Source organism: Malaya genurostris, chromosome 2 (genome assembly GCF_030247185.1).
Source record: "Malaya genurostris strain Urasoe2022 chromosome 2, Malgen_1.1, whole genome shotgun sequence".
Classification (NCBI taxonomy): domain Eukaryota; kingdom Metazoa; phylum Arthropoda; class Insecta; order Diptera; family Culicidae; genus Malaya; species Malaya genurostris.
The window spans coordinates 203,335,435-203,362,571 of NC_080571.1; the positions used below are offsets into that span (position 1 = coordinate 203,335,435).

General features: G+C 42.6%; 1 protein-coding gene across 1 annotated transcript in view; it reads right to left on the reverse strand.

Moving 5' to 3' along the window:
• Positions 1–11,249: 11,249 nt before the first annotated feature.
• Positions 11,250–27,137, reverse strand: part of LOC131427166 (uncharacterized) — a 334,261-nt gene continuing 318,373 nt past the window's right edge. Inside the window, exons 66-81 of the mRNA XM_058590132.1 lie at positions 26,437–27,087; positions 24,851–25,159; positions 23,849–24,793; positions 23,138–23,788; positions 22,201–22,512; positions 21,193–22,137; positions 20,807–21,130; positions 19,255–20,721; positions 18,977–19,189; positions 18,359–18,754; positions 17,329–18,297; positions 14,999–17,263; positions 14,496–14,933; positions 13,918–14,427; positions 13,373–13,840; positions 11,250–13,308 (exon numbers count right to left, since the gene is read on the reverse strand). Of these exons, the coding sequence (XP_058446115.1) occupies positions 13,070–13,308; positions 13,373–13,840; positions 13,918–14,427; positions 14,496–14,933; positions 14,999–17,263; positions 17,329–18,297; positions 18,359–18,754; positions 18,977–19,189; positions 19,255–20,721; positions 20,807–21,130; positions 21,193–22,137; positions 22,201–22,512; positions 23,138–23,788; positions 23,849–24,793; positions 24,851–25,159; positions 26,437–27,087 (11,102 nt within the window). The 3' untranslated portion in view covers positions 11,250–13,069. The remainder of the gene's footprint in view (positions 13,309–13,372; positions 13,841–13,917; positions 14,428–14,495; positions 14,934–14,998; positions 17,264–17,328; positions 18,298–18,358; positions 18,755–18,976; positions 19,190–19,254; positions 20,722–20,806; positions 21,131–21,192; positions 22,138–22,200; positions 22,513–23,137; positions 23,789–23,848; positions 24,794–24,850; positions 25,160–26,436; positions 27,088–27,137) is intronic.

Consider the following 27,137-nt stretch of genomic DNA (forward strand, 5'->3'; position numbering starts at 1 on the left):
TAACCAACCTGCGCTTCGTCGAAGATCATACGGCCATTTTGGTTGCGGATGTGATTGCCCCACAACTCGTGCTGAGCATTGAGATCACAGGCGACTATGAATTTCCTACGGTGTCGAGTTAGCTTCACCATATCGTTCCGGAATTTCCTGGCCATACCAGTAGGGCACCGTTGCTTGTTGAGATCTCCACACCTAGTGCTTTTTCGATGACTGAGGTTGTATAATGCGGTTGAACGGTGAATTTGATTGGCTTTTTAATCGCGATGGCAACCCCACCCACTCGGGATTGCGTGCGATTAAGCCGTACCAAACTGTATCCAGGTAGATGGAAGTTTATATCCGGTTCCAGGAATGTTTCAGTTATAGCAATGATATCAGTCTCTTCACGCGAAGTTAATTCAAACAGTTCCATGCACTTTGGCTTGATGGCATGGGCGTTCCACAGCAGTATTTTCAATGGTCTAGCATCCATATTTAATAACAAATTCTCCCAGTACCAATACTTGCTCAGCACGCGTGTTGCATCGCTGTAGCTGGGTCCACATAGCGGTAAAGATGGGCAGAAGCTCTGCAGCAGTATATTTGGGGGTAGATTGGTTTCCTTCTTGAGGGTTTGAATTTGATTGTCCAGGAATACGCCAAGCAGAGGAAGAACCATTACCTCCTTGGAATCCTGGGGGAAGCATTTCGGAAGACTGAATTCCTTGAATGCCGATATCCGGTCCACCTGGCGGTAGCTCTGGGAAATTTTCTGGAATGAACGCTGGAAGTTTGTTTGGTCGACGTCCTGGCTGGTTTTTCTTGGATGCTTCCTTACGGATACGTTTGTACGTTTCACGTGCCCCGCACGTTCGGTCGGTAGCACAATGTTGCTCATTGCAGTTGGCACACTTGAACTGAGTAGCTTCTTTGGTTGGACAAGCGCTGGTTTCGAGTGCATGCCCGAAATGCAAGCACCGCATACACTGTGTAACATCCCGGTGCATTCCACGGTACGGTTCCCACGAAATAACGACGTTGCAGATCACTTTCATGGCTTTTAAAGCACCAAGGGTTACTGTTCCCTTACGGAAATGAACGAGATAGAGACAGTCTCTAAACTGCTGGTGCACTTGTTGCTTCCTTGAGATGACAAACACTGCTAGAGGATTTAGCTTGTAATTTTCCTCCAGCTCGGCTGTTTGCATTATCGGTAAACCTCTCAACACTGCTTTAAACGGTTTTTCCGACGGCATGTCGTGGGTGGGTAAAATACTGTGCTTTTTGTTCATTCAGATATGATTTAGCTTTCACATATTCGTCCTTTGACTGTAGCATCACTTTTGCACCAACTCTGGTAAGTTTAAACTGCGCACTGATGCCTTTCGACTGGAGATCTAGCTGCAATTTCATCTGGGGAATCGACTTCACTATCAGCGGTGGTAGTTTTGTGGCTACGACGACAGGAGGGTTTTCTACTTCTTCCTCTTGACCGAATCCGTGCAATTCACTGCCATTAATAGCTGTACCATTTTCACTGAGAACACTGAATCTGTTTGCAGACAGTAGCGAAGTTTCATCGTTCGTTCGAATTTTCTTTGCCGACGCCCGGGGTACTAACAGTGACATTAGCAGATTTTAATGTACTGGCTGAAACGTTAGAAGATTTCTTGCGTCTCATTTTAGGACTGGAACCAGATTACTTCCGTTTACGTTGAAAACAAATTTAGTGAACATTTCAAAACGGTCTGTAATCGGATGTTCGGCGAAGCTTTCGTTTGATGTCGGAACAGGAGCGTTGTACGGCCTTCATGTCAACTTTGCGAATGCATTTCCTGATTCTACCAATCAACTGTTAGCAATTCGTGGCTCTCCAGTTATTTTGTACACCAAGGAGCCTCGAAGAAATCTTCGATTGAGCGACACTGAGGCAGATTTGTCGTGTTGTGGTTTTGAGTACAAATGGGATCGAATGGGTATTCAGGAACGATGATGTTTTTGAAGGAACGGGATCAAATTTTTCCTCAAACATTCTGGTACACATCTTGATTGATTGCAAACCAGAGGGTTTGAACCATGACTTAGAAATACCTTTCTCGGAAATAGTAATATACAACATCACCTTCTGTTCGAACTTCTGTTTAAACTTATATTTTAAGTTCGGAGGTGCAATAGAACTATCCATTGAATAGTATCGATCGTTTTCGAGAATCGAAAGAGGGAAATAACTTTCGTCGTCTTCGAAAGAGGGAAATAACTTTCGTCGTCCAAAACAAAACCTTTTCCGGTATAATTTTTGATCAACCAGCGGCATTGGGACTTCAGCGTTGAAATCTGTGCGTCAGTATATTCCGGGGCTCGTGACTTCTTTCGGCACTTTATTCTGACTCTTTTCAATGCTTTACAGATGTACTGGTGAGAACAGATGAACGTTGTTGAGGCATTCCGTTGCCTCAGTGAATCCTTGTTGTTGAAGGCACGAGAAAGAGAACGAAGTCTTTTTGCATCCATAATTTTGGCTGGTCTTCCACTAACTTTCTTGCGAGCGAGTTTTTGGGGATCTTAGGGTATGATAAAGAGTCGAAACCGCAAAATTTTAGCTTTTAAAATGTTGTACTGTATACTTTTTGCAGAAATTTCTGTGCAGTTCGTAGAACTGTACAACGCGCTCGCGAAATACTTCTTGTTTCGACGGCAGTTTTAGCAAAACTGAGCAAGCATAAACAAAACGGAAAAAATACTAACAGAAAGAGGAGAGAGAGAGAGCTAACACATACACACTCTTTTTTCTCTCTGAGCTCGTTTGTTGTTAAGCATACAGGCCTCGAAAAAATTCCAAAATTTTACTTGCCACCCGTTATAGCGCATTGCACATAGGGATGTCTGAATTTTCGAATTACTCGATTATTCAATAATCGAGTATGATCTTAAAACTAATCGATTGAAATTTATTCGATTATCTGGTTTATTAATCGATTACTCGATTATTTATTCGATTATTACTATGAGATTTTTTAAAATATTCGATTAGTTCAATAATCGAATACCAGCTTAAATCTAATCGATTAAATATTACTCGATTATCTGGGTTATTAATCGATTACTCGATTAATCGATCGATATTACGACATCCCTAATTGCACATTGCTGAATGCTGCCTACAAGATTCTTTCCCAAATCGTATGTTGTCGTCCATCATCATAAACTAAAGAATCCGCAAAGCCGTGTATAGCGACATTTTTTGGACACAAATACTTATTTATTTACTTTAAAGTGGCATACGATATAATCGATCGAGACCAGCTTTGGCAGGTCATGTACGAATTTGACCCGACCGGCCAAAGCAACGATGAATAGAGAGACGGGACGCTTTCGAGTCCCTTCAAATCTCTGAGGTGACGACGGCAATATGATGAGCTTTTTCGTTTCTTGATTAATTTTACTTTGAAGGGTGTGATTCGAAGAGCGAGGATTGACACGAGTTGTACGTTCTTCTTAAAATTTCTACACATTTTAGATAATGATGGAGACAAACATCGGACTGAAAGCCAAAGTAAGGTGTACCGGGCTGGCTATAAATGCGTCGAAAACAAAAGAAATGAAAGGAAGAGGCTCTGAAGAATAAACACTGCGCTTTCACCACAAATATTGATAGACGGCGACAATATTGATTGATTTTTTTTGCATTTTTTTTTTATTCATCAACATAATCACCTTTTAGGGTGATACAATGGTTCCAACGTTTTTCCAATTTTTCAATACCATGTTTATAAAAAAATTTATCTTTCGCTTCAAAATAAGCCTCAGTTTCAGCGATGACCTCCTCATTTGAGCCAAATCTTTTTCACTGGAAATGCTCCAGTTTTTAAGATCAGCAAAGAGCCAGTAGTCACTGGGGGCTAAATCTGGCGAGTATGGGGGGTGGGGAAGCAGATCAAACCCCAATTCGTTCAATTTCGCCATTGTTTTCATCGACTTGTGGCAGGGTGCATTGTCTTGATGAAAAAGGATTTTTTTCTCTGCATGTGCGGTCGTTTTTTTGCGATTTTCTCCTTCAAACGCACCAGTAAGTCAATATAATAATCACTGTTGATCGATTTACCTTTTTCGAGGTAGTCAATGAAAATCACGCCATGCATATCCCAAAAAAACTGACGCCATGACTTTGCCAGCTGACTGCTGCGTTTTCTGACGCTTTGGACGGCTTTCGCCAGCTGTGCGCCACTCAGATGACTGCCGCTTCGACTCTGGAGTGTAGTGATGTATCTATGTTTCGTCCATGGTCACGTAACGACGCAAGAAATCTTTTTTGTTGCGAGTAAATAGCGATAAACTGCTTTCTGAATCATCGACTCGCTGCTGTTTTTGTTCCATCGAAAGCAATCGCGGCACCCACTTGGAAAAAACCTTTTTCATGCTCAATTTTTTATGAAGGATAGTAAATACACTTCCATATGATATCTGTGTCATCTCAGCAATCTAACGGAGCTTCACTTTACGATCTTTCATTATAATTTTTGTCACTTCACTCACATTTTCCGGTGTAACGGCTTCCACAGGGCTACCCGAGCGTTCCGCGTCATTTGTGTCGGTATGACCATCCATTAAAAACAATGTTTTATCAAAACACGAAACTCGGTTTTTCCATTTTTTAAACAAACTACAAAACGACTTTACTCCAACCTCGATAACTCAGCTGTTTTTGGTCGGATCGACTTAAAATTTTGACCCGTTTCAAGCAAAGGTTAGTACTCTAGAAAGACGTGGTTACTGGTTTACTACGAGCGCCATCTCTGCTTTAGTCTCGGGACTTATTGATCTATGTGTTGAGTAAAAATGGTTCCTGAATCTCCTGATTTACGAAGTATCCGTGCTTTGAATGACTAGCGAACACAATCATTAAGCTGAAATAAGTTTATAACAAAAAGCTACATGAAGACGTTTGCTAGATACAACAAAGAACACCACAGGACTAGGCGGATAGATTTCGGATCTCAAAAAGTACAGGTGTGTAATGTCAGAGACATAACTGGATGTCGCGAATACGAATAAAACGGACACTCTTTCTTTATACTTCCGAATATCAACTAGTTGATCGATTGTGTGAATTGTGCAAGCTTTCCTCTTTTTCACTACTAGAATGTGAAACGATACACAGAAACTACAGTATAGATTAGTTACATCAAACATTCTGACACACAAATATTACAAAATAACTAGTATAGTTCTTTATGATAAAATATTGGAGGTTTTGGAAAGCACCTTTTATGAAGGCGTGCCTGAAAGGCCAAATTGTATAATTTTCTAAGATATTAAACACTGATTTGATATAAACGATTTTGAACACTGTTGCGAATTTAGAACTGTGAAAATTGCAAAAAAAAACTGATCATATTATCTTAGATTTGCACTGCACTGCTAATTTTAATTTTCGATTTACAAAGAAGCAATTTTTATAGTTCTTTAGGTAACATTTAGAGCCATTAGAAAGGCTGATTTTGCATAATGTTCCACTATGTTGTCCATTTCCCGTTGTATTTTTCTCCAATGCAAACGACCACCAACAGGATAATGTAATCGATCTTCTTCAAAGGGAAACTGGCACTGCGATCTGAGCGTTTGAGGCTTTATACCACGCAAAAGGTCTGCTTTCATTGACGACTGCTCCACCTGACGACTGAAGTCCAAATGAGAGTAAGACCTGAGCGTTTGAGGTTTGATACCACGCAGAAGGTGCACTCTCTGAAGCTACTGGTATCACGACGTCTGCTTCCATCCAACACACACGAAAGAAATGATCGATTCAGATGACGATATGTGTCTGACTACCTCAAAATCGTCGTCCTTGCGCGAAAAAGCCAAGCAAAAGTAAAGAGTTTTCCGCGTTGATTTCAAAGTTTGAGAAAACTTAATTTTTGAGTTGTTTGTGGTTATCTCAAACTGTTCAAAATATTATCCTTAATTCCTGATCATATTTTTGATGAAATGGTGAAAGAATTATATTGCTGCCGTTGATACAAGTCGAGATATTCACGATTAAGTTCTGCCCATTCTTCCATAAGGCTAATTTTGAAAAGGCACCCCACAGCAATGCTGTTTTAGTAAAGTAAGTCGTATTCACGATAAAAAAAATCTGTTGCCCCTAATTCGTCTACATGACAACCCCGTGTGTTCAGCTTATTGTCCGTTTCGTTGGAGCGATCGTAATGAAATGGATAACCACCGCAAGTATTGTTCAAGCGTTTTTCGAGACATTTAGTTGTTTCCGCCTGATGCCGAATATAATTCAGTTTTCACCCTCACAGGTTTCAAACCGTTTCAAAATCATTGAACTAAAATTCGAGTTAACTTCGAACCTGATTCCTATATTGCGATTGCTCACATCATCGTTGTTTGCATTAATCGAAAAATTTTATGTATATTTTTAGCATTTCAGCGTCACATAACTTGTTCGTAAATTCGTGTCTCTCTCCGAAAGTGATAGTTTTACACAATTATAACATGCTTTAAGGTTCTACTAACATTCTTAGGAAACAGCCATTGTTGAAAAAAAAACAAAAAAAAGCAGTTTGCTTCGCTATCACTTGATAAATCCTCGGGAGAGAAATTGTTGGCGAGATTTATTATAGGGACGCTGAGTCACTAAAACCGGCAACCATGCCAGTCAAGATAAAAATGTTTTTTTTGATACCACTGTTCTATTTCCTTTTTGCACCTAAGATAGAAATACAACACGCGTTACTTTGATTAACTGATTTTCACGTTTCTTTACGCGGTATAAGTTCCCTGCAACTTTGTTCTCTGCTGTAGCCACGAATATTCCAACAGGTTAGTGGTCCCAGTGCAGGAATCGTGAAATCGGCGATTAACGTGCGGATTCAGTCCAACAGTTAGCGGTTCGAAAATCTCGGTGGTGTACAGTTCGCGATCGTGAGCAAGATGGCGGAGGCCGGAAAATTTTCGGTAGTCAAGCTCGGGAACGATAATTATGGAATATGGAAATTTCAGATGGAAATGTTTCTGACCAGAGAGGAACTATGGCACGTGATTGAAGATGAGAAACCAGAACCGGTCACAAACGCATGGCAGAAGGCGGACAATAAAGCACGGGCAACAATCGCTTTGTGCATCGATCAAAGTCAGTACGTTCTCATCAAAGAAAGTAACTCTGCGAGAGCTGTTTGGGATACATTGAAGACTTACCACGAAAAGTCGACGGCAACATCACAGCTATCTTTGTTGATTCGTCTGTGCGACGCAAAATTGGATGAATCCGGAGATGTGGAAAAGCATTTACTTGACATGGATTCACTGTTCGAACGCGTGGAAGGCGCTGGGCTCGAGCTAGCCGAGAAATTGAAAATTGCGATGGTTTTGCGCAGTATGCCCGAATCATACCATTTCCTCGCTTCTGCTTTGGAAGCACGGCCGGATGCAGACGTTACTATGGAATTAATCCGATCGAAACTTATGCAGGAATACCACAAGCGGAAGGAGCGGGGCGGTGTGATGAAAAACGAACGAGTTTTGAAGGTACAAAAGATAAAAAAGGAAAAAGAGTGTTTCTTTTGTCACAAGCCAGGACACTTCAAGAAGGATTGCAGGAAATGGCTGGGAATAAAAAAAGATAGTGATGGCGAGGGATCCGGAAGCAAGCCCGGAGCAAGCGGTCAGACACAAACAAAGGCGAAACAAGCAACGGGTGAAAGTTCGGTCTGTTTCTCAGCGAATGAGAAAAGTGAACTCGTGTGCGCGGCGGTAAAAACGAATCACTATTGGACAATCGATAGCGGTGCGTCATGCCATATGAGCAACGATGAAAGTTTTTTTGATGAAATCGACATGTCAGCGACCACGTCGGTGCTGATGGCTAACGGGAACAGTGCGAAATCGTGCGGGTACGGTAACGGTACTGTGACGGGTATGAATCGCGCGGGTCAGTCGGTTAATATCAAACTTGAAAACGTTCTCTATGTGTCGGACTTGGAAAGCGGTTTGATCTCAGTAAGCAAAATCGCTGATAAGGGTTTTAGTGTTCTGTTTAAACGCAATTGCGTGCAGATTATAAATGAATCGAATGAAGTGGTGGCGCTAGGAGATCGCTGTGGCGGATTATACGTGCTCAAAGAATCCGAGCGTGTGTTAATAGCAAACAGTCGATATCACACCCTCAATTGCCAGCACACATGGCATAGAAGATTCGGACATCATGACCCCGCGGTGTTCGAGCGCATCCAGAAGGACAAGTTGGCAACTGGGATGAAACTTGTCGATTGTGGAACTAAAATACCGTGTGAACATTGTATGGCAGGAAAGTCGTCTCGTTTACCGTATCCTCAGCAGTCAAAGAGCAGAGCAGCTCAGCCATTGGATTTAGTGCACACAGACTTGTGCGGACCAATGAGTAATGTCACACCAGGAGGAAAGAAATATTTCATGACTATTATCGACGATTATAGCCGGTATGTAGTGATGTATCTGCTGAGAGATAAAGGTGAAGCAAAAAATTGTGTAATGGACTATGTACGGCTTGTGGAGAACCAGTTCGGAAGAAAACCGAAGGCTATTCGTTCCGATCGTGGCGGAGAATTCGTGAACGAAACGCTAAAGAAATTCTACAGAAACGAAGAGATCCAGATGCAGCTGACAGCGGGGTATGCGCCTCAGCAAAATGGGGTGGCAGAGCGACGCAACCGTTATTTGCAGGAGATGGCCGTTTGCATGCTCCTCGATGCAGGTTTAGAGAAAATCTATTGGGGAGAGGCAATTGCGGCAGCTGCGTACGTCCAGAATCGACTACCATCCCGAGTAGTAGAAAAAACTCCTTACGAGTTATGGAGCGGTGAAAAACCTGATTTGTCTCATCTGAGAGTTTTCGGTTGTGAGGCTTACGTTCACATTCCCGACGTGAAGCGTGGTAAACTAGACAGCAAAGCGGAAAGGTTGATTTTCGTTGGTTATAGCTGTGGATCTAAAGCTTACCGTTTCCTGAACAAACAGACCAATAAGATGGTTATCAGTAGGGATGCCAAGTTCCTGGAACTCGGATCTGATATACAGGAGGAGACCAAGGATCGTTTGCCAAGTGATCAATCGGTTGAAATGGACGTAGAGATTCAGTGCTCATCTGATACAGGTACTATCGTGGATGAACCAGACTTCTATGGTTTTTCGGAAAGTGACAGCGAGTATCATGATCTCGAAGAAGCAGATGAGTTTCCACAGCGGAGATCGCATCGATCTAATGCTGGTGTGCTACCTACTAGACTAGAAAACTATGTAGTTGGTATAGCAAGAAGTGAATCGCGAGAACCAAGAACCTACAAGGAAGCAATTGAATGTTCAGATAGGAAGGAATGGGTGAAGGCAATGGACGATGAATACCAGGCTCTGTTGTCTAATGATACCTGGTCGCTCGTTCGTTTGCCCAAAGAAAGTCACGCCATCGGATCGAAATGGGTATATAAGTTGAAGAAGGACTCGTCTGGACAAGTAGTGCGTCATAAAGCCAGACTTGTTGCTCAAGGTTATGCTCAGCGTTTTGGCGAAGATTTCAATGAAGTGTTTGCGCCAGTCGCTATGCAACAGACTTTTAGAGTGCTGTTGGCAGTAGCTAGTCATCGTAAACTGAAGGTGCATCATATCGATGTAAAGAACGCCTACTTGAACGGGAATTTGGAAGAAGATATTTTCATGCGACAACCTCCAGGATATGCTGTGAAGGGAAAGGAGGAGTATGTTTGCAAATTGAATCGTAGCCTGTATGGATTGAAACAGGCGGCAAGAGTTTGGAATATGTCACTGAAAGGAATGTTGCTGAAGTTGGGTTTTAAGCAATCACAATCAGATGTTTGCTTATTTTCGAAACAATTGGAAGATGGTGAATGGCTCTACCTACTCGTTTACGTGGACGACATGATCGTGGCTTGTAAGGATCAACGGCACATTGATTATCTTGTACGAAAGCTGAACGAAAATGTTGAGATTACGTCGCTAGGTGAAGTTCGACATTTCCTGGGCATGCGAGTGAGGAATGATGACGACGGACTGTTTCATCTCAGTCAACAATCTTTCATAAGGGAGATTGCGCAACGTTTTGGTCTTGAAGAAGCTAAAGCAAGCGGATATCCTCTGGATACGGGTTATTTGAAACAGCAGGATAGTGTACCTTTACCGGATAACATCCAGTATCACAGTTTAGTTGGGGCGTTGCTATACGTTGCGACTAACACTCGACCGGATATAGCAGCGGCAGTATCAATTTTGAGTAGAAAAACGAAGAATCCAACGCAGCGAGATTGGGTGGAACTGAAAAGAACCGTGCGATACTTGCTTAGTACTCAGAACTACGAATTGAAGCTGGGAGGAGATAGAACGAAGCAGATGGAGCTTGTTGGTTACAGCGATGCTGACTGGGCAGGCGATACGGACAGAAAATCCACCAGTGGCTACATCTTCCAACTCGGAAATGGAACTGTAAGTTGGGCTAGCAGGAAGCAGAATTGTGTGACTACTTCGACTATGGAGGCCGAATACGTCGCTCTTTCAGAGGCAGCTAATGAAGCAGTATGGTTGCGTAGGCTTCTTGTGGATCTGGGACATACACAACAGAAGCCAACGCCGGTGTTCGAAGACAATCGCAGCTGCATCGATTTTGTTTCACTGGAAAAGCAGAACAGACGGAGTAAGCACATCGACGTCAAGTACTACCAGGCGAAAGATTTATGCGCGAGAGGAGAAATCTGTCTGCGATTTTGCTCAAGTGATGTAATGGTTGCTGACGTGTTCACGAAACCTCTGGGACCAATGAAGATGAAGCAGTTTGCTACATGTTTGGGATTGATGGAAAAATGAAATTGATTATTTTAGTGAAACAGCGAGGAGGAGTGTTGGCGAGATTTATTATAGGGACGCTGAGTCACTAAAACCGGCAACCATGCCAGTCAAGATAAAAATGTTTTTTTTGATACCACTGTTCAATTTCCTTTTTGCACCTAAGATAGAAATACAACACGCGTTACTTTGATTAACTGATTTTCACGTTTCTTTACGCGGTATAAGTTCCCTGCAACTTTGTTCTCTGCTGTAGCCACGAATATTCCAACAGAAATATCATTTTATTTATAAAAATTAACTTAATAAATTGATTTTTTTAAATTCCAGTTTAACGACAGCGGAGAAAACTGTGTTTCCTTTTGCAGCAATGGCTGTTTTCTTGATTATCCCTTAAGTCTTGATAATGTTCGGAGGAATGAAAATCAATGCCAACATATTAGTAGATTTTTTATTCCATCAACGTTTTTGCTTGAGGTGATACTTGAATGTTTCACTTGAACTATACATGGTGATAAAAATTATTACACTGGGAAAATTGCATTTGTTTTTAAATATTGTGCCGAAAATATCTGTGGTAATCTTTTTTATTCAGGAAAACGTTTATATTCTTATTGTCGAATTCTGCTTCTTCGTTTTACCTCGATTAATGTTAATCCAGTCTTGATAGTTGACATTATTATCAGTTAAAATAACTTTAAATATCTTGGCATTGCCAGCCATAAAAAGGAATCGAAGAATACCTGTTAGGGTTACGGAAAGTGGTTTTCTTTTTCTGCTAATGTTTGTGTCTCTTGGAGACTGCAACATTTTTTTTAATGAACCGAGCAAAAAACTAAAGCGATTCCGGTACATAGTCGAAGATTAAAAATTTTTCTAATGTTTTACTCGCGTATGTGCACTATTCTGAAGGGCAGTAAGATTCAACTGTAATTAGCATTTTTGTTCAGATACAATTCGGAACAGATAGTCTGAACATCCCAGTGTTCAAAGCGAATATAGTGAAAGCTCGCTGCTTCTTTCACATTTTCGATTTTTAAATTGGGATGAATCGGGACGGCTATCCGTGATTGATCTTTTCATAGTTAAAATGGCAGTTTCGAAAGTACAGGTAATATCGGAATGTGAATCTCGTATAGTTTCGATCTTTAAATGATAGGTTAGTTGTATAATGACTACGATCTGTCTATATTGATTCTTCGCCACCTCAAGGGTACACACAAAGTTCCAACTGAATTAAATCTGTTTTTCTTTTCAATTAATCTAGGTTATACAAATCCTCCGGGGGTCGAGTTCGCGTATTTTTCGATTAATAATAAAAATTTTAATAAATTACAACTAAAACAACTATATTTAGTGGAATCATACCGACAACATTGTTCGTAAGTGGAAATGCGAAGGTGAATAGCGTGCTGTTCGGAAATTTTTAGTTGAATTCGGGTTCAAATGAGGATCTCGATGAACAACTTTTGGTATTGCAATGCTTATTTCGTTATTTCAGACGAATAAGGCAGCATAGTACGGAAAGAAAACGGGTATCCTTCGACTGTGGACGAAGGATTTGTGTTCAGTTCAATAGACACAATGAAAGTGCTAGATCCATCTCTAACTAAGTACAATAATAACATTAATAAATAAAAGACTAGTTACGGCCCGCGGAGGAGATGTTGTAATTGGTTCACGGAAAATCACCAACCGTGCGTGAATTACTGGGCGCAAAGTGCACTGGCAGTGTATCGTTTCTACGACATTTCAGCTCTTTCCGCCGGTATAGGATCATCGAGAAACGAGACAAGTGGTGCTATATGTGTCCTATTTACTAACGAGGTTGAGGTTGCCTTTTATTCGTCAGGTTTCTCGATCTTAGTTTGCTTTTTACATGAGGTTACAACGGGAAGCGGGAACGAGCGGAAATGCTCTATTGGTACGGTTGGTGACATTTCGCGTATATTTATGAAAACGAGTAGGTCTACGATAAACTTTGCATTCCTAAGCTGTTGCAAAAACTAATGGACATTCCGATCGGCACGATTAGGTTAAAGCACCATTCCTATTCTTGTGATGTAACTGTCCCGAAGCATATTATTTTTAAGGTGTATATTTACAGTATTTCGAGTATCCTATCTTAAAACTTTATACTTTCGTTCGGATTTCGTTGTTTTCTTGGTCGGATTTGATGTTTCAGCTTTAAAACACATTATACACATTTAGTACATTTGACATTTACAATGACATTTGGTTTACGAACTGAGCTTTTTTACGTCATGTAATTATGAGACACCTCGGAGGGTTCTTGGTGCGCAAACAACGGATTCGGGAACTCCGGTGGATGCGGCAACGGTCCGGTTATTGTTGGACGTCGCCTATAGGCCATGAGCCAGCATGAAACTGCCACTGCCACGGCCACAAGAGCCAGCAGTGCAGTTATGACTAATGCAATGATTAGCCCAATCATCGACACGCAAATATCTTCGACCCGTTGAGCAGCAGGAGTTACTGTAAATGAAGATGTGCATTGGTGGTTAAAATATTTCTAATGTTATCACTGTTTCGGACTTACTATTGTCTGAATCGTAGGATCGATCTTCCTTCCTTTCGAGTGTTAGAATTGCATTCGATTCTACAGTAATTTCTTCTCGAAGCGTTCCTTCAATACCCAACGTATCTTCAGACGCCAACGCTGTACTAGCAGCTCGTCTAGTTCTGTTCAGTATCAGTTCGATTTCGTTCATGTCAGTGATAGCACGTCTTCTGCGCTTTCCAAATGCGTTGGCACCGTGACAGTTGACTGGTTGACAACGTCCAAAACATACGCGAATGTTACACTGGAACCGAATGTTGTCACTCGAAGGGAATTTGAATGCGTTGAAACTAGCTAGCAGACTGTTGGTTTCGGCATTGTACTCCCAGTCACCGAATATGCTCGGTTCTGTAGCACAACCATTCTCGTCTGTTACAACGTACTCGTTTTCGACGCTATCTTCCATCGTTTTGGCCACGCAGCTGCGAGCGAATCCTCCATATATTGCTGAAAATATTACGAAACATAGTTACAATTAAAGCCTTAGCCATGCATTATTCTCATGCATTAGAAAAAAAACTCACTCGCTGGTTGCACTTCGACTTGCAGTCGCAAATTGTCACCAATTTCGGCTGAATTTATTTCTTCACCATTGAAAGCAACAATTCGCATAGCACACGTTGGCGGTGGCCCCGTGTTGGCAATCGTACCGGCCGTAGTCAACATCTGAACGTTGAACCCGAGAGTCACATTCTGTTCGCCCGTCTGATAGACGCACTTGATATGGTAGGCCTGAGCTTTGTATGTTACCAATTTTGGATGTTTTTGAATCACCAGTACGAAGCTTGCTATACCGTTGATGTGAATTAAGCCACAGCTTCCGAAATGCACTTTAAATATCTGCGTACGTTGAGAGGAGTCACCTGCTAGGTTGACAACCCGTCGGCATTCTTCGTCTTTGCTATGGCCTTTCACATACAACACACCGTTAAAGTTCGATTCCATCAGGTCGATTACAACTTGTACACCATCCGCTTGACAAGTAACTTGCATATCTGGTTGTGGGAAATCAGTTCGGAAACCGGTGGTTTGGTCTGTAGGGCGGTCAAACGATACACATTAAAACTATGGTTCATCATAGAAACAAACATTTGATACTTACTGCAATGCTCCTCGGGATTTCCTGTGTACCCAGCGATACACTGACACACGGCTTGATGGTTGGTTGCATTACAGAGCGCATTCTTTCCGCATACCTTCGTCGTACAAGGATCATCGCAAGTTTTGCTTTGTTCGTCACAATATCTCCAATCTGGGCAGTCACTGTCCCGTATGCACTCTGGTACAGCGGTACGGATACACTCGCCACGCTCGGTTAGCCGATAACCGTAGTCTGTTGGACAAATACAGCGTCCCCTTTCATCGATGACCATACCTCGCTCCAAAGCGCACACACAACGTCCTGATTCATCTATCTTTAGTCCATCTTTCTCTTGACAAATCTGACAGTCGTCGTAGATGGTAAGACCGTGCCCGGGAGGACATATGCATTCACCGTTAGCGTTTCGGATGAATCCACGATCGGTTTGGCAAAGTGCCACTGTGTAAAATGGTATAGTTAGAATAATATACTTCCGCAAAAAAAAACTGTATACAAATACTTACTTTTGTCACATTGAATAGCAGCATTTCCTTGATAACCCGGCAAACATTCACAGATCATCGTACGAACAGGAAGAGTATCCAATACCCTACACATCGAATTTACGCCGCAGGGTTCGGTTACATTGCACGGATTTACGCAATCACCTTGAATGCAGGCTGTTTGTGATGGACATTCTCCATCTGTACGGCATCGTTCGTCCCGCAGTACGCATCCTCTAGTCGGATCAGCCTCGAATGGTGGTGGACAGGCGCATTCTGGACGGTGATGATATACTCGGCAAAGCTCATTTTGTGCACAGATAGCTTGTCGCTCACAAGGGTTCTCACATTTGCTGTTAATACAGGCCTTATCTAATGGACAATCCGAATCAGCTCGACATCCCAGTAGCTTGCATCGAACCCTAGGATCACCTTCATATCCTGGCATACATTCGCATATTGCTCTATGGTTTTGGCCGTAACATTCCGCTTGTTTTCCACAAGAATCAATTGTACAAACTGGCACACATTGTCGATTGATACACGAATGTTGATTTGAACAATCATCATCGGCACGACATTCGATTTTGATACATTCAATCTCAGGATTTCCGTCGTAGCCTTGTTTGCAGGAGCATACTGGTTTGTGGTCTTTAATTCGACATTCGGCATTGGGGCCGCAGTTGCAAGGATTTCTACAAATGCTGTTGATACAGGAAGTATCGCTGGAGCAATCTGAATCAGATATGCAACCTGATTTGATTACTGGCTTACAAGTTCCACTTCCGCTACTGATGTATCCATCTGGGCAAATGCAGATCATAGTCCTGACTGGCGAAGAGGGAATAGCTTCACATCTTGCTGGCAAACTACATGGCTGTAGAGCTCCACATGGTTCTATACATTTGTTGTCAATACAAGCCAGGTGCGACGGACAGTCAGTATCGAAGACGCACTCCGGAAGGACCTCAGGTCGACAGTCCACATACGGGTTTCCAACTAACCCTAGCGGACACCTACACACTGCTAGATGATTCTGCGCTTTGCACTCTGCTCTCGGTGAACATGAACTGTCATAAATGCAGGGGTTAACACATTGAGAGTTGCGACACTGCTTATCGTTTGGACAATCGTTATTACTGCGACACTCAACAACCGTACACTGGACAAAGTGGTTTCCTCTGTAACCACTCAAACAGCGACATTCGGCACGATTTGAAACAGCGAAGCACTCGGCATTGATTCCGCAGGGGTTATGATCCAAACATGGATTAACGCAGTTTCCGTTAATGCATGCCTTGCTAGACTCACACTCAGAATCAACTCGACATCCAATCGTTTTGCATGCTATATTCGGGTTACCTTCATATCCATTTTCACAAGAGCAAATTCCTCGGTGGTTCTTTATAGTACACATGGCGTGTGTACCACAGTTGCACGGGTTTCTGCACTGGCGATTGATACAAGCTTCGTTCGACGAACACTGAGAGTCGCTTGTACATTCCACCTCCGTTTGTAGGACGATACGTTTACATTCTCCATTCGAATCCGGCACGTGTAATTCTGGACATTCACAAACCATGGTACGTACAGGAACTGAGTTCAGGACGGTGCAGTGCGCAGATCTAGCGCAAGGTGTAAGCGCCACACATGGATTAACACATTCATTGTTAATGCAGGCCCGTTGGCTTGGGCAATTGACGTCCATCGTACATTCCGGTTCAGGAATACGACGTTCACAGAAAGAAAACGGATTTCCTTCAGGAAGATGATCTGGGCACTTGCAATGGGAAGCATGATTACGAGTGAAGCAAATGGCATTTTGCGCGCATGGAGTGAGTGCACTGCATGGATCAACACATTGTTCTTGTATACAGGCACGATTATCAGGACATTCTCCATCGAAGTGACACTCTACCCGACGGCACTGATCGAACGGATTACCTTCCAATCCGGGCAGACAGCGACAGGCGGCACGATGTTTGTCACCGTAACATTCGGCGTTTAGAGCACATGAATTATCTAAAGAGCAAGGATTCAGACACTCCCCATTGTAACACTGTTTGTCATTGGCACATTCACTATCTGATTGGCATCCAAGTTTGACACATCCGAATTGTGCATTTCCGGAGAAGCCTGGTTTACAACTGCACACTGGATAATGGTCTTTGACATAACAATCAGCATTTTGGCCGCAGTTACAAGGATTCGCGCAGATTTCGTTAACACACGTTTCACTTGAAGTACAGTCTGAGCTTGAACGACACTTTGGCAGATCGGCAGATGCTATAATATAAATCAAATGATCGATAGAACAATGCATCTGTTGGAATTAATATCATAATACTTACGTGGAATGCAGTGGCCGGAATTATCCTTGTTATATCCTGAAGGGCAGTTGCAAACCGCTTCGTGTTGCCGTACGTGACAAATTGCACCTCGACCGCACATATTTTGGGTACAGGGATTAATGCACCGCTCGTTTACACATGATCTGTCCAGAGGGCAATCGTCGTCGCGTGAGCATTCCTTGGGTGACGGTACTCTAGCTTCTGGAGTACACTCAATGTGTGGATTGCCAACGTATTCAGGTGCACAGGAACAAAGAGCGCGGTGTCCGTTGGATACACACTGAGCATTGACCCCGCAAGGCTCTGCTCGACAGGCTAACGTACATTGTCCTCTAATACAGCGATCTGTGTCTGGGCAATCATTGTCAGTTCGACAACCCTCAACCACAATCGGCTTACATTGACCGTTTACGTCCACTATCATATCCGAAGGACACGCACAAATCATTGTCCGAAGTGGCAAAGTGTCAACAACCGTACAAGATTGCTGCCGTGAGCATGGGTGGATTTCCGTGCATGGATTAATACAGTGACTGTTGATGCAAGCTTGTTGTGATGGACAGTCTCCATCGGTTCGACACACTGGTTCCGGTTCGTCTCTTGCACAGCCTACATATGGATTTCCTCGAGAACCAGGAATACATTCACATGTCGCCTGATGATTTCTACCAATACAATTGGCCATTGGAGCACATGCTTCGTTATCACAGACAGGTCGACAAACTCTATTCAATCTGTCGCAAGCTTCATGGTCTGCACAATCTTCATTGTACTGGCAAAGTCCAGTAACGCAAGAAATGAGTGGGTTACCTTGAGTTCCAGGTGGACAGATACAATTGGCGTGATGACCCTGTGGAAGACATTCCGCTCCACGGCCACATTGTGTTGCACCATACGTACATGGATTCAAACACTTCTCGTTGTAGCAAGCCTTGTCGTACGGGCAATCGTTGTCGTTTTGGCATTCCGCTGAAAAATAATATAAATTGAATGTCTGGTGGCGTATTCAAATAAAACATAAAAAAATTACGCTTATAGCATTGAAGTCTTGGGTCGCCTCCCCAACCCTGCGGGCATGTACACAGTGGTCTGTGATACTGAGTTCTACATTCTGCATTTCCACCGCATGGGTTGCCTTCAGCGCACGGATCCTGGCATTTCTGGTTGATACAAGCTCGATTGCTGGCACACTCAGAGTCGACGGTGCATTCCGGTGCTATTACCGGTTCGCGGTAGCAGTTTTGGAATGGATCACCGACCATACCGCTGGGGCACACACAAATAGCCTTGTGGCTTTGAGTTAGACATTCAGCCGAACGTGCACATGGATTGAACGCCGTGCAAGGATTTACGCACACTCGGTTTCTGCATGTTTCGGTCGCGGCGCATTCAATATCTGAAGTGCATTCAGGTGTGTCCGTAGATACTAAGTGAAGAAATATGAGAATTAGCCTTTGAGATGTTACTGGATAATAGTTAAAGAATTGCGCATGTTAAATACAGAAACAGATCTGCTAAGGATGGTCTAAGGAAAAGTTATTATTTTAGATAATTTGGAGTAATCTGGAAATTAAAGCGAGTATTATTATATCTGTTATGGCAGTTGAAAGCTGGTAATTTTGAGACGTTGTTTGGTATTCCAACAAACCTGGCAAACATCGTTTTTCGGCATCACCAACATATCCATCTTCACATACGCAGAACATTGTCCGAAGAGGAAGCGTATCTTGTACCGTACAAATCGCATGCGCAGCACATGGTTTCGTCTCATAACAAGGGTTTTTGCATATTCCACTGAAACAAGCTAATTTACTAGAACAATCTGCGTCCATTTTGCATTGGTCATTATCTCTAAGAGGTTCTGTAACATAAAGTCATTCGATTAGTTGAAAATTAAATACTATCTACTGGTCGTAATGCGGGTACCTTTTTCGCAAGCAAAGCTGGCATCGCCCGTATATCCTGGTGGACATCTACACAGTGCTCTATGGTTATCAACTCTACATTGAGCTCCTGGAGCACAGTTACATGGATCCTTGCATTGCTCGTTTTGACATGACAAATGATAGGGACACTCATCATCGTTTGTGCACTCCGGTCGAGTGCATCCTGCCAATGCATTTCCTCTGTAGCCATCTATACAGTGACATCTTGCATTATGATTGTAATCCGTTCTACATAACGCGTTTCGTCCACATTGCGTGTACTGACACGGATCGACACAGTTCCGGTTGACACAAGCCTCCCTCGCAGGACAATCTGAATCGGATCGGCAGCCGATTTCATAGCATGCGAATTGAGCATTACCTGTGTATCCTTCCCGGCATGTACAGATTGCACGATGGAATTGAACTCTACATTCGGCATTGAGATTGCATAATCCGGTGTTGGCTGTACAAGGATTGATGCATTGCTGGTTGATACAGGCCTTGTCGTTGGTGCACTGATCATCACTAGTACATTCTGGTCTAGGAACAGGATCCATTTGAGGAATACACTGAACGTAAGGTGAACCAGCGTGTCGCTCTGGGCATGAACATACTGGTGAATGGTTTACTACGTTACAGATAGCGTTCACTCCGCAAGCTCCAATGCATGAGTCTTTACATTTCTGATTGAAGCATGCCCGATTGGATGAGCAGTCGGAGTTTGTGACACATTCTGGGTACTGGCACTCGACGCGTCCGCCAGTCACACGACAAATTCCATTTGCTCGGCACGGAGATGGATTACATGGATCTCTGGGTCGAGATTCTTCACATTCAACGAATGGATCACCAATCATGTTGCTTGGACAAGAACAAACGGGGTTGTTATTTATTGCATGGCATATTGCTCTGTATCCACAAACTCCTGGACATGGATCGACACATTTTTTATTCACACAAGTTTTGTCTCTTGGACAATCTGAATTGATGACACATTCCGGGTAGCAGCCTCTACCGAATGGCGTACCCTTAAAGTCAGGGAGACATTCGCAGACTGCATTTCCTCCGGAGGATCGACAGACTGTATTCTGGCCACACGGTGATGGATAACATGGATCTGATGGTGATGGGGGTTCTGGTTTTCGCAAGCATTGTTCGAATGCATTACCGATCATTCCTTCCGGGCATGTGCAAGTCGGTGTATGGTTAATAACATTGCAATCTGCGTTATGTCCGCAAACTCCTGGGCAAGGGTCTTTGCATCTGTTCTGAATACAAGCCGTGCTTCTAGAACATTCGGAATTGGAGACACATTCTGGACGACAGCCAGTGTATGGATTTCCGAAATAGTTTTCGAAACATTCACACACTGAACCTCCATCAACTGGTCGGCATCGAGCATTCGTACCACATGGTGATGGATAGCAAGGATCTCTCGGTTCTGGTGCCGGTTGTTGAGTAATAGCTGAAAACGTTATAGAAAAGTTGTTAGTTTAATGTATTTCTTTTCAATAAACGCACGTTGTCTAACAAACGCAATCGAAACTCACGTTCTTCGAAGCAGTTGACGAATGGATTACCGGTGTATCGTTCTGGACAAATACAGTTTGCAATGTGAAGAGATACTCTGCAGTCAGCATTGGTTCCACACGCATTTGAGCAAGGGTTTTGGCATTTTTGGTTTATACACGCTAGCGCATTGGAACAGTCTGAATTGCTAATGCATTCGGGACGACAGTTCGGAGGCGCTCCAATCATGTTGGGAAGACAAGAACAAGACGGATTACCATTGCGATTCACACAAGCAGCATTCTGACCACACGGTGAAGGAATGCAAGGGTCCCGAGGAGTGTCTTGGATGATGGGTTTCTCAACTGGTGACAAAAACTTCGTATGACAATAATGAACTTTGATTGAAAAATGTATCAAATGTTACCTAATTCAGAGCACCTAACAAATGGATCGCCGGTCATTCTATACCCACAACTGCAAATTGGATTATGATTTACTACAGTGCATCTCGCTCCCACCCCGCAGGTGCCAGGACATGGATCCCTACATTTGAAGTTCGTGCATGCCATACTCTGTACACAATCCGAATTTATTGAGCATTCTGGTCGGCAAGAGGGGGGTGTTCCGAAATAGCCTTGAATGCAAGAACAGACAGCTTGTCCATTGATAGGCCGGCATTGGCTATTCGGACCGCATGGTGAAGGATTGCATGGATCAGTTTCTATGGGAGCTCGCTGCGGTATACATTGCAAAAATGCGTTTCCTGCCATTCCTCGCGGACAACTACAAACCGGTATATGATTCATTACGTCGCAATCAGCATTCTGACCGCAGGTTTCTGGACAGGGATCAATGCATTTGTTGCGGATGCAAGCCTTATCTCGAGCACATTCTGAGTTCAACACACACTCTGGACGACAGCCACGATACGGATCTCCCTGAAACTCTGGTAAACATGTGCACACTCCATTGGAACATTGAGCGTTTGCACCGCATGGTGAAGGATTACAGGGATCATCTTTGATTGGTTCTCTGGGTGGAGGAGGAGCTGGATAGCAGTTGGTGAAAGGATCTCCGGTGTACCCATTTGGACAGGTACATATCGGTGTATGGTTGATAACACTGCAATGTGCTCCAACACCGCAAGAACCAGGGCAAGGATCTCTACACTTTTCGTTGATGCAAGCCTGATTACTGACACATTCAGCGTTGATGCTACACTCCGGTCTACAATTGGGTGGGGAGCCAATGTAGTTAGCTAGACATGAGCAGGATGGAACTCCATTCAAATTCCTACATTGAGCATTGGGTCCGCACGGTGAAGGTGCACAGGGATCGCGGGCTACAATTTCCGGGTCTTTCGGAGGAGCTGTTTGTGTAAATGTCATATGTCAGATAGAACTATAGAGTAAGCGTACGTATTGATTCTTACGTGGGTTTACATAACATCTTGTGAAAGGATCACCAGTGTATCCAGATTGACAAGAACAAATAGGACTGTGATTGTTTACGTTACATCGTGCATTAGATCCGCAAGTACCAGGGCATGGATCAACACATTTCTGATTAACACATGCCTTATCGAGAGAGCACTCAGAACTAGTGACGCATTCTGGACGACATCCTGGCGGAGACCCAATATATGTGGGCAGACATGAACATACAGCTTGACCATTAATTTCACGGCATTGGCTATTGGGTCCACATGGATTTGGCTGACATGGATTTACGTATTCTTTTATCGCTGTTTTGAAATATTATCCAAAAAATCAAACTCTTTAATTATCCGATTTATGAACAATGAAATTATTTTCTTCTGACATATTTCCAATTATTAGATAGTTTTCAAAGTGAACAAAGTTGTCCCGAAAGTGTTTTGAATTTATGAAAAACTCGTAGAAATTCCCAGAAATGACTCTTAGTAGAATATCATATTCCCGTTGAAGTTGAAAATTGGAAAATAACTATTACGTTTGACGTGAAATATATGAGGTCGCAAATATCGCGCATTATTCGTATATTGATGCACTAAAAAAATTGTCGCTGGTCGTCTTTTGCCGATATGAACTGCTGCGACAGCATAAAAAAACGTACACTTTAGTGAATTATGTTTGACAAAATGGTGTTCGAAATTTAATTTAGGTTTTTGATATTTGTAGAGTAAAAGCATTGTGTAACTCCGTCAAATTGAATCTTGTCTGGAAATTTCAAATCGAATTTCTATCTCAAATTTAATTTTACTACATCTTTGCAATTTGTTGGAATATGCTTTATGAAGCATTGAAGAACTTTCTAATCTTTGGAAATAGGTGGGCAAAGCAAAATTGCAAGCGGAAGCAAATATATACTGTTAAATCGAAAAATCTTACGTTCTCTTTGTAGAATGTTGCAGTATCTAAATGGATCCCCCTCGTAACCGCTCAAACAACTACATGAAGGTAAATGATTGACCACTTGACATTCAGCATTTTGTCCACAAGTTCCTGGACACGGATCAACGCATTTATTGTTCATACAGGCTCGGTTTGAAGGACAATCCGAGTTCAAAACGCATTCCGGACGGCATCCTTCATACGGGTTTCCGAAATAGTCCTCGAGACAAATGCAAGATCCAGCACCGTTACGTTCTCTACATACTGCGTTTGCACCACAAGGACTCGGTGTACAGGGCGACGTTTGTTCTCTTGGAATGTCCTGTTGTACCGGAACACATTGATTGAATGGGTCTCCGGTAAAACCAACAGAACAAACACAGATGGGAGTGTGGCTTACAACTCGGCATTCAGCATTCGCTCCACACGCTCCGGCGCATGGATCTTGACATTTCTGACGAATACAGGCCAGGTTATTGGCGCATTCTGAATTACTGACACATTCGGGCCGGCAGTTTGGTGGCGAGCCAATCATATTGTCCAGACACGAACATGACGGACTATCACCAACTGGACGACATTCGGAATTTGGTCCACATGGAGATGGTTGGCATGGATTAGTTGGGGTCATTTGGACAGGTGTTTGAACTGAAATCGTGAAATTTGGGATTAATGCTGGAGAAAAAATAGAGCACCGGGTACTCTTACTTATAAGTTGACATCGGACGAACGGATCACCCGTGTATCTATCGGGACAGCTACAGATTGGATTGTGATTGACCACTGTGCATCTTGCTTCTATTCCGCATGTGCCAGGACATGGATCTCTGCATTTTTGGTTGTTACAAGCTTGATTTTGTGGACATTCTGAGCTTACGACGCATTCTGGTCTACAAAGTGGTGGACTACCGATGAATCCAGTTATGCATGAACATACGGCTTGTCCATTTATTTCTCTGCATTGGCTGTTAGGTCCACAAGGAGTTGGATTACATGGGTTTGTTTGTTGTGGGGTTTGTTGTGGTCGACATAGTACGAATGCATTTCCTGTCATTCCGTTGGGACAACTACATACTGGTATGTGATTTACTACTTCACATACAGCATCTTGCCCACAAGTTCCAGGACAAGGATCTGTACATTTACCACGGATGCAAGCCTTGTCCCTCGTACAGTCCGAATTGAGTACGCACTCCGGTCTACACCCCTGATATGGATCTCCTTGGTATTCAGGCAGACATGAACACACCCCATTATTGCATTGTGCATTAGGACCACAAGGGGATGGATTGCATGGATCATCCTGAATCGGTTCTCTCGGAGGAGGCGGCGCAGGATAGCAATTTGTGAATGGATCTCCCGTATAACCGGCGTCACAACTGCAGGTCGGTGTATGGTTGATAACTTTACAAATGGCTCCAACACCACATGATCCAGGGCATGGATCTCGACATTTCTCGTTCATACATGCTTGATTACTCGGACATTCAGCGTTTATCGTACACTCTGGTCGACAGTTAGGAGGTGATCCGATATAATTGACTAGACAAGAGCAAGATGGGACTCCATTTATATTCCTACATTGTGAATTGGGTCCACACGGCGATGGTACACAGGGATCGCGTATGACAGTTGGAGTATCTTGAGGAGGGGCTAAGAAAAAGGTTCCATTATTCTATTGCTGAATTATTCTGATTAAGGAGGTCTTACGCGGATTTGGGTAGCATCGTGAGAATGGATCTCCTGTGTAACCAGTTTGACAAGAGCAGATGGGGCTATGGTTGTTAACGTTGCATCTAGCATTGGTTCCGCATGTACCCGGACATGGATCGACACATTTTTGGTTAACACATGCCTTGTCCAGAGAACATTCGGAACTTGAAACGCATTCGGGACGACATCCAGGAGGTGAACCGATGTATTTGGGCAGACAGGAGCAAACTGCCTGTCCATTGATTTCTCTACACTGGCTGTTGGGGCCACATGGGTTCGGTTGACAAGGATTTTGGTAGATTTGAGCTAAATAAAAGATTCTAGTTTCAGTATTGATATTCAATGCTTTGCAGTGTCGGCATAGCGGTTAAATTATTTTGTATATAGGAACTTAGGTTTAGCCAGATGTTAGGGCCAGATTGGTTAGCAGAGTAATATTTTTTGTTAATTTTTTAGTCAAAGTCATTGTCTGTGGAACGTATTTGTATTAAATCAACTTCAAGTATAGAAATTACTTAACAACAATAACTTTAAAAACCATTATCATATTGAAAAGCATTTGTGGAAGCTATTAGTTTGAAATATTATCATTTCGAACGTTTTCTGAATTCCCCCAAACCTCAATTTCCTGTACATTTGAGGAAGCTTTGGGTGCATCGATTAATATGCGAAAACTATACTCTATAAGTTGGTCCACGAATCTAGACTTTCACACAAGTTTGTGCGAACGAACAGCAGTTCTGCTATTGGTTCTAAATATGCACATGTTTTGGATTGAAGCAATAACTATTTTCATATCTTTTAACGATTCCCAGGATTCTACGGAAGTACAGCATACAGCCTGTGCTTAATATTACTGGTGTTACTTGATACTTAATTTCGATGATTTGTGAGATAAAATTTGAACGATTCGAGGTAATCTCTTAGGACAAGGAAAAATAATGGTATCGTGAAATTATGGATTTTTTTTCTGTATACTATACATTCATCACGAATAGGAAAATGTGTTTTGTCAGGTTTCTTTGAGGTTCTATTTACAATTTAGGAAAACAGCCATTGTTGAAAAATGCAAAACCAGTTTTCTCTGCGAAATTGAAAATTTGTGCCTTAAATTCAATTAGAATGAAGGATTGGAATTCAACTGAAAGAGCAATTTAACAATTTTAATGGTTATTTCAGAAAGTATTTGTTTAGTGTTTTTGAAAACGCCTGCTAAATGATGGCTTCATTATACTTTTATTCCGTTTCCAAACAATCAAGCAAAGCTGAACTGTTTTTATTTTAGCCATTTTCAATTTGTTATAAGCAAATTTGTATAGTCATCCCTGTACGACTAAGCATGTTTGTTTCACATTAGTAGTTGTAAATCAGCAAGGTTTGATCTATTTGGTTAGGTATTGTCCGAATAGATTCTTACTACTACCAACTCTCGATTTCTTTTCACTTTTGATTTTATTGAAGGTGATTTAGATAATTCTTGAGCAGGAAGCTTAAAAATTTGAACGAATTCAATGAATTGATCGCAAGCAGAAAATAATCATTATGTAAGCAGTTTTCATAAGCGAATAACATAATTGTCTTACGTTCTCGTTGTTGGGCACTACAATAACGGAATGGATCCCCTTCATATCCATTAATACAAGTACACGATGGTAAATGGTTCACGACTTGACAGTCGGCGTTTTGTCCGCATGTGCCAGGGCACGGATTTTTACACTTATTTCTGATACAAGCCAAATTGGAAGGGCAATCAGAGTTCATAATACATTCCGGTCGACATCCTTCGTATGGGTTGCCGAAGTGATCGTCAGTGCATGTACAGGATCCGGCACCATTTTGCTCTCTGCACACTGCGTTAACCCCACATGGGCTGGGTACGCATGGGGATGAAGGCTCCTTCGGAGTGTCTTGTTGCATTGGGGTACACTGGTTGAACGGATCACCGGTGTATCCAATGGTACAAATGCATATGGGAGTATGACTGACAACTCTGCACTCCGCATTTGCTCCACATGCTGCTTGACACGGATCTTGACACTTTTGGCGAATGCAAGCCAGATTACTGACACATTCCGAATTACTGACGCACTCTGGTCTGCAATTAGGAGGAGAATCAACCATATTGTCCAAACATGTGCATGATGGGGAGTCGCCGACTGGTCGACATTCAGCATTTGGACCACACGGTGATGGTTGGCATGGATTGGATGGATTCATTTGAACAGGTGGAACAACTAGAAAAATCAAAGATGACATTTTGCTCTCTAACACTTTTTTAAGAATG